Source organism: Hevea brasiliensis, chromosome 17 (assembly GCF_030052815.1).
Source record: "Hevea brasiliensis isolate MT/VB/25A 57/8 chromosome 17, ASM3005281v1, whole genome shotgun sequence".
In the NCBI taxonomy this organism is placed as follows: Eukaryota; Viridiplantae; Streptophyta; class Magnoliopsida; order Malpighiales; family Euphorbiaceae; genus Hevea; species Hevea brasiliensis.
This window is the reverse complement of record NC_079509.1, coordinates 21227896-21236079: the sequence shown is the minus strand read 5'-3', so window position 1 is coordinate 21236079 and position 8184 is coordinate 21227896. Positions and strand designations below refer to the sequence as shown.

Here is an 8184-nt window from a genome sequence, read left to right as displayed (position 1 = left end):
TTATATAAATTTAAAATTCTTAATTTTACTTATATTTAATTTTAATTAAATATAAAATTTTATAAGAAGTAATTACTAAAAATAAAAAATTAGTAAATAAAAAATAAAAAATATTATTTATTTATTTATTTATAAATATGAAAAAAAGTATTTACAACGACAGATAAATAATTCATCGTCAATAATATATATTAAAGATAGTAATATGTCGCTAATTTATATAACTTCATCACTAATACAATAAAAAGGTACGTCGCTAATAAACTTTTAGCAATAGAAGATTTGTCGCTAAATCTCTAATAATGTCAATTTTACAATATAGTATATTGTCACTAATAACTTTTTAGGATAAAATATTTATCACTAAATACTTAATAATTTTAATTTTTAATATTATAATAATTAATATAAATTAAAATTTTAATATTATTTTATTAATAATTCTACTTATATTAAAAAATATATTATAATTCATATACAGTAATTCTAAAATTATAATCTTATAAGTATTATTAATTCATTAAAAATTATTTAATTTATTTCAATAAATAAAATTAATAAGAAACATTAAACACATAATATTATTCTTACTAATTTATTTTTAATTATTTTAAATATCTATAAAATTATGAATTTAAAATTTTATTTAATTAGACTAAAAATGATATATTTCTAAATTTCTATTAATAATTGAATCGATAATCATATTATACCTAATCCTGAATATCAAATAAAAATATAATTAAAACTGAAATCAATTTTTATAAAAATGTTTTTTATTATTTTTTTAGAAATATAATATAATTTTAATATAATTAAAATTTAAACACGTAATACTTATTGTGTAATTATAATAATAAATATAGAAATACGAATGAGGGAATCAATTTTTTAAATTAATAAAAATATTATCATAAATATTAATAATATAAATTTATATTTTTTCTTTTATAAATTTTAATTTTCAAAATTATTTTACAGAAATTATATATATATATATATATATATATATATATATATATATATATATATATATATATATATATATATATGTCATAGTACTTATAAATTCGATTTTGATTAAAATATGCATGATTAAGTTTATATTTATATTTTAATCAATAATATATTTATAACATATATAATATAATTTATAATTTAAAATAAAATACTTATTAAATATATTAAATAAGTTTTAAAATTTTTTTATCTTAAATAATACGGCAATATAAAATTTCAAGATATCAATATAATAAAAATAAAAATTTTATAATGATAATACACTAAACTAACAAAAATTTATTTTAAAAAGTATTCTATTTTTTAATTTTATAAATAATTTTCTTTCATATTAATTTAAATATATAATTTCATTGTGAAAGTTAATATTATTTTAAATTATAAAAATTAAAATAAAATAAATGCAAACAAAAATTTTCACCTATTTATATTTTTAAAACTTATTATTGCATTTTTCATTATATTTTACTTAAGTTTATAATTAAGTTAATTTATACATTAATAACATAATACATAATTTCATAAAAATATGATTGAATAAAAAATAATTAATTTGATAAATATTTTTATTTATATAATTAATTAAAATGATATTAAAATTAATATTTTAATTCAAATAATTAAATATAATATTAATAATACTATGATAATATTTTATAATATATGAAAAATTAATAAAAAATAATATAAAAAAAATTAAATAACTAGTTTTTATAATGGATATAATAACGTGTAATGTACGTTTTGTAAAAAAATTAATTTATATAAATAAATGAATTGAGAGACATTAGTATGGCCAATGATCCTTTTCATCATTTAAATTAATTCAATTATATTTTTATCTTTTAAATTAATTTTAAAATTTATATAAATTAAAAATTTTTAATCTTATTGATACTTAATTTCAATTAAATATAAAATTTTCAACTTAAAAAAAAAATCTTATTGTGATATTAATAATAATATATATTACTATATTTGTCAATAATTAACTTCAAAAAAAATATGTTACATGAAGAAATTTAAAATTTCATTTATTTGTTTTATTATTATTATTATTATTATTATTATTATTATGGAGAAATGCCATTAACGTTTATAATCCTTTTATAATATAAATATAAATAATATCAAATGCCATTAACGTTTATAATCCTCATTCTTTCTTCATTTTCACTCGTTAATAAAACATGTACAAGTTGTCTACACAAACGAAAAAGCTAATCAATTTTTTTAAACTTCTAAGAATCTAGAAAAATTATTTTATAATAGAAAAAATATAAAAATAATGTTTAAAGAATTAAAAATTAAAAAAATATAAATTTAAATTTAGCTTTCACACGATAGAAATTCTATTTTTATCGAAGATTATATTTTTTAAAATATTATATTTTTAAAAATATATAAATCAACTAATTAATTTTATTAAAATAAATAAACTAAATAGTAATATTTTTTAAAATTTAGAGATTAATTAATTATTTTTCTTAAAAATTTGATAGAGTATAGATAGTATAAATAATAAAAAATTTAAAATTTAATAGAAAGATTAAATAATTTAATAAAAATAAAATATAAAAATTAAATAATATATTTTTAAAATATAAAAATTAAATAATTAATTTTATTAAAATATATAAATTAAATAATAATTTTTTTGAAAATGTGTATAGTTTTATCTATTATCGTACATAAATGATTTTTTGGGACTAATATGATGTGTTCTAGATTTTAATATTTTAGAAAATAATTTAATATTAATATACTTAACAGGTGTCAAGTCCCATTTTCATGTATATATATATATATATATTTTAATAAGAAAAAATCAACCGGGGTTAATTCAAAAGTGAAATTAGTAAAGTCTCCACCTCATAGACCAAGGCAGGGCAGCCGCACGCCCAAATCAATTTTAGATTACTCGGTAGCCGACATAAGTAAATACCCAAAAAACAAAGGGCAGGTTAGCAAAAATCCAAAATAGAACCTCAACATAGAGTAGCGAAAAAGATTCGAATCTTCCCATCCGAACATTCCAAAATAAAATGCGGATCTGACGGTCATAAATTCTTCCAATAGAATTATTCTTTGGCACAATGCCATCTCCCACACACAAATTTAACCCATCATTACATTGCCAACTCACACACACAAATCTTAAACACGCCATCCTAAACATTAACAATTCCAAATTCCCTCCCCCTCTCCTTCTCGGCCGGAGAATCCCATATTCTGGTGGCGGGAACGGAAATTTGACCGTTGGAACCACCTGGGTTTCTTTCTTTCTTCTTTCCTTATAATTATTATTGTTATTATTATTTTCTTTGTTTGAACGTTAGTTGGCTCCGTTAGTTTGGTTGGTTGGTTGGTTTGTTTTTTTTTGCTCGGAAATGGTGACGAAAGTGGCGTCTCCGAGGAAGGCGTCGATGACGGAGGTTTTGCAGAGAGCTTATGGGAATTTTAGCGCCAATAGTAGTAGCGGGTATAGTAACAACAACCACCATCATCATCAACCCAAGAAATATATGATTCACGAGACTGAGGATGATTTTGAGCAAGAAGATGGGACTATGGAGCTGGTCCAGATTGGCGCTGAAAGAACCAAGAATGTGTTGATCATCATGAGTGACACCGGAGGTGGCCATCGTGCTTCTGCTGAAGCCATTCGTGATGCCTTCAAGATGGAGTATGGCGATGAATACAGTGTATGTATTAGTCTCTGTTTTTTCTCTTTCTTTCTAGATCTTGATCTTTTGGGATTTGTTTGTTCAATTGTCACAGACTATGCAAATAGTATGTTCATTACATGCCTTTTTGGTGCTTCTTGGACTTATTTGGATCTCTGCCTTCTGGTTTTGTTTGCCTGTCGACTTTCTTGTTAGAGGTGTTTTCATTTTCTCCGTTTTGTACGTAATGGGTAAAGTGCAGATTTTGGATTTAGCTGTTTGCTCCTTTTCTCTCGTTTTCTCATCTTTTCTTTCCATTGAGATGAATTCAATCAATTCCTCCGTGAAATTTCCCATCTTGGGATTATTAAAGCACTAAGACAAAATATATATGAGTGTTAAAGAAGCGTTTCAATTTCCTGTTTAACGAAAAAAAAAAAAAATCTCCAATTGTTTCTTTTGTCATGGTTCAACTTAGCAGCTGATAATTTTGATTTCAGGTAACTGTGAAGGATGTGTGGAAAGAGTACACAGGGTGGCCATTGAATGACATGGAAAGACAATACAAATTCATGTTGAAACATTTACAGCTATGGAAGGTTGCATTTCATAGTACTTCTCCGAGATGGATACACGGTTGCTACCTTGCATTCATGGCTGCCTACTACGCCAAGTACTTTACTTAACCTTTCTCACTTTCATCTTCTTTAACTTCTAGATATTTTTGATTCTACGATATAAATTATTAGATGCAATTGGGTTCTAGTTTATTATTATGATTATTATTTCTTAGTTAACAGTGCTCATATTATTTTATATGCCTTGATTGGAAGTTGTAGTAAGTTCATGATGCTTTTACCACTTTCACTTTTGTTTATGCATTTGTATTTTCTTTTTCATAATGGTTCTTTTTCTGACCCCACTTGTCATTCAATCAATGCTAGAAGTTAGAAAATAAGTTCAAGTAATGTTTGACTGCAGTTGAAGTTAAAATGATTTGTTTCTTGAGGTGGAAATTTGATTGGATGCAAGAAAGATGAATGAATCCAAACTTTGTATTCATAATTTAATGGAATTTTTATGATCTCCATTCCATTGTGGGATTGAAGGGACGTGGAGGCAGGTCTAATGGAGTACAAACCAGACATTATCATTAGCGTTCATCCAATGATGCAGCATATTCCTTTATGGGTTCTTAAATGGCAAGGCCTGCAAAAGAAAGTGATTTTCGTTACAGTGATTACAGACCTCAATACCTGTCATCCTACATGGTTAGTTACCAAGATCATTTTGAACATAATTATATCATTTTATGCTTATTGATCGTCAGTGGCTAATATATATAAATACTGAAACTATATATTTTCAGGTTTCATCCTGGAGTCAATAGATGTTACTGCCCTTCAAAGGGGGTAGCCAAGAGAGCTGCACTCGATGGCCTAGAAGATTCTCAAATCTGTGTTTTTGGCTTGCCCATCCGGCCTTCTTTTGCCCGTGCAGTTCTTTCAAAGGTTTATGGTTATGATCATGCATGATTACATTCATATGCACACATGTTTACTAGTAGGAAGGAATTCTTATACAATAGTGTGTTTTTTTTTTTTTTTTTTTAGGATGAACTAAGGGAAGAGCTCCAGATGGATCCTCATTTGCCTGCGGTTTTGCTAATGGGAGGTGGTGAAGGTATGGGTCCCGTTAGGAAAACTGCAGAGGCTCTAGGAGAATCACTTCGTGATAAGAAGTTTGATAAACCAATTGGGCAATTAATTATTATATGTGGGCGAAATAAGGTTCTCAAGTCTACATTGGAATCTCTGGATTGGAAGATCCCAGTGAAGGTAATTAATTTTACTTCTTTAACTTGTGTAATACAAGAAGCTTAAAAGCATCCATTGATTGATTTTTTTATTTTCTGTATTCCTGTTTGCAGGTTAGAGGATTCGAGACGCAGATGGAGAAATGGATGGCAGCTTGTGACTGCATAATCACAAAAGTATGCTTGAGATATTTCTATCTTAGCAATCATATGTTAGTATATTGTCCTTTACTGCATTCTGATAGGATCTATCACTTTCGGGTGTTTTTCAGGCTGGACCTGGTACAATTGCAGAGGCATTGATTAGAGGCCTTCCTATTATTCTCAATGATTACATTCCTGGGCAAGTAAGTGCTCAAACATTCGGTAACTGCACTTGCTAATAGAAGGGAGGCGCCATTACCTTTAGTTCTAATTCAACTTCTTTTTCTTCTTCATTTGGCAACTCCAGGAAAAGGGCAATGTGCCTTATGTAGTAGACAATGGCGCTGGTGTGTTCACCAGAAGTCCTAAAGAAACTGCAAGAATTGTGACTGAATGGTTTAGCACGAAGTCGGATGAACTCAAGAGGATGTCAGAGAATGCACTTAAGCTAGCCCAACCGGAGGCAGTGTTCGACATTGTAAGAGACATTCACAAGCTTGCCCAAGAACGTGGTCCTCTAGCCAATATGCCCTACATATTGACATCATCATTCACACGTCTAATTTGATTGATAAATCGATCGATGTCTTCCACTACAAGCTATAACACTAAGGTTTGTCCCACTGCAATGCAATGTATATCTAGCTCAAATATTATCATTCTTTGTCCTCAGGGGATTTGAACACCAAAAATGAAGTGTAAAATTCTGGCAAACAAGCTCTTATATCAATAAGGGAAAAAGGGAGGGGGAGTGGGGGAGGTTGTGGTGGAGGGACGGGGATGAACTTTTGAACAGAAACAATGATGTGTAAATTCTGTTAAGCTTGTTTTGATGTTTGAAAAGGTTATGATATTTTGGGTATTCTTGGGAGAAGTTAGGATTGTTGTGAAATTTAATTGTGTTGTAATTTATTCTTAATTGCCAGTGTTTCAGTTGTTTAGATATGTGTTTTTATTACTTGAAATTTTGGTCTTGTATGCTTTAATCTATATGCATGCTTGTGTAAGATGAATCTTCTTTCCAAGCAATGTTTCAAGCTTTTGATTGGCTTAGAATAACACCTTCTATATGATTGGTTTTAAAGTTAAGATATTAATCCTGATAATTGTAAGAGGACAAGCTCTCTTGGGACATGAAAAGTTTGAGCTATAAGTTTGTTCAGATTTCAGAAGCAGACAATTCAAAACAACAATTTCTATTCTAGTTTTTATCCTTACAATTCGTAAGCTCTAGAGGTTCAGAGTAACACCAACCTGACCTTTTCTATCATAATCAACAAGGAGATGAAACTGTCAACTGTCATGAGGTATGTTTTGGAGCTATTATAGGCTCTGATTTTGTCAAATTTAAAGGTTGGTGAGCTTTTAACAGACAATTCTTGGTTCTAATTTTATCTTTAAAACAGAACAAAATAAATGAGAGGGTTTTGTAGACTTAGCGCTCGTCATTGTGATTTAACAGTCAAAATTGCTTATAAAAAACTTATTTTAAGTACTATAGTAAAAAGTAATTTGAAAAAAATTATTTTATTATTTTAATATTTTTATGATTAAAATTTACTAAATTTAATTTTAATTTTTTAATACCTATTAAAAAATATTTTTCCCAACGGTAACTCTATCCAATGAGAATATTATTAAGCAGAAGCTGAAATGGTCAAATGTGAGAGGATACAATTTGAGAGGTTGTTATAGTCTTGTATTGTTAATGGAATGGTAGTTATTGACTCATTTGAGGAATGAAAGTATCCATTTGAAACTGCAGACTTAATTGTGGAAAAATGAGGTACAACTACAAGACCCACACATAAAGATTGACCTCAAAATAGAAAACGGTTGTAACTTCCAGGCTAAGATTCTTACGAGTACAGGGTTTCAATGCCAAGTTGTGGGAGTGTCTGCCTGATGGTTGGTGCAGGGACATAAATGCCAGATTGTAAATCCTGTGATAGGTGGAACAAGCTAGGCATTCACGTGGCTTGGGAAATAAAATTCCAAAATCCAAAGGTGTCTTGTTTCATCTCAACCTTATTTGGCTCAAATTAACACTTTTTTCGAAATAAAGAAAAAAAAAATTTGCCTAATTAGAAAGTGGATATTTATTTTCAATTAAATAAACTATTATTTTATATGGTATAATTTTGAATATTTTTATAGAAAGTTTTAGCGTTGCGATCTAATTAAAATAAAAAAGAAAAAAAGATTTATAGTGAGAGCGGATGACTATATATTTACTTTTATGATAGATATGTGAGATATTTAAAAAATATATTAAGATTAAAATTTAAAAATTTTGAATGATTTTATCTCACTTTTTTTTATCACAATTAAATTTTTATTCTTATTTTATCCGTGATATATAGATTTTATGGTTAAATAATATAAATCTTAGTTAATTATTAGATATACTTGGGAGCATTAAAAAATAGTATCTACTCTTTCATAGGAAAATAAATCTTTATTATAATATAAAGAGTGAGTCTCACATAATTATAAGAGACGATATATATATATATCTATTAATTTCTTATAAATATA

General features: G+C 26.8%; 1 protein-coding gene across 1 annotated transcript; it reads left to right on the top strand.

Moving 5' to 3' along the window:
* Positions 1–2949: 2949 nt before the first annotated feature.
* LOC110636479 (monogalactosyldiacylglycerol synthase 2, chloroplastic) lies at positions 2950–6587 on the top strand. Its single transcript, XM_058139743.1, has 8 exons — positions 2950–3725; positions 4187–4359; positions 4796–4957; positions 5056–5197; positions 5300–5524; positions 5617–5679; positions 5775–5849; positions 5954–6587. Exons 1-8 carry the CDS (start codon positions 3411–3413, stop codon positions 6212–6214), a joined length of 1416 nt encoding a protein of 471 aa, XP_057995726.1. The 5' UTR covers positions 2950–3410; the 3' UTR covers positions 6215–6587.
* Positions 6588–8184: the final 1597 nt, after the last annotated feature.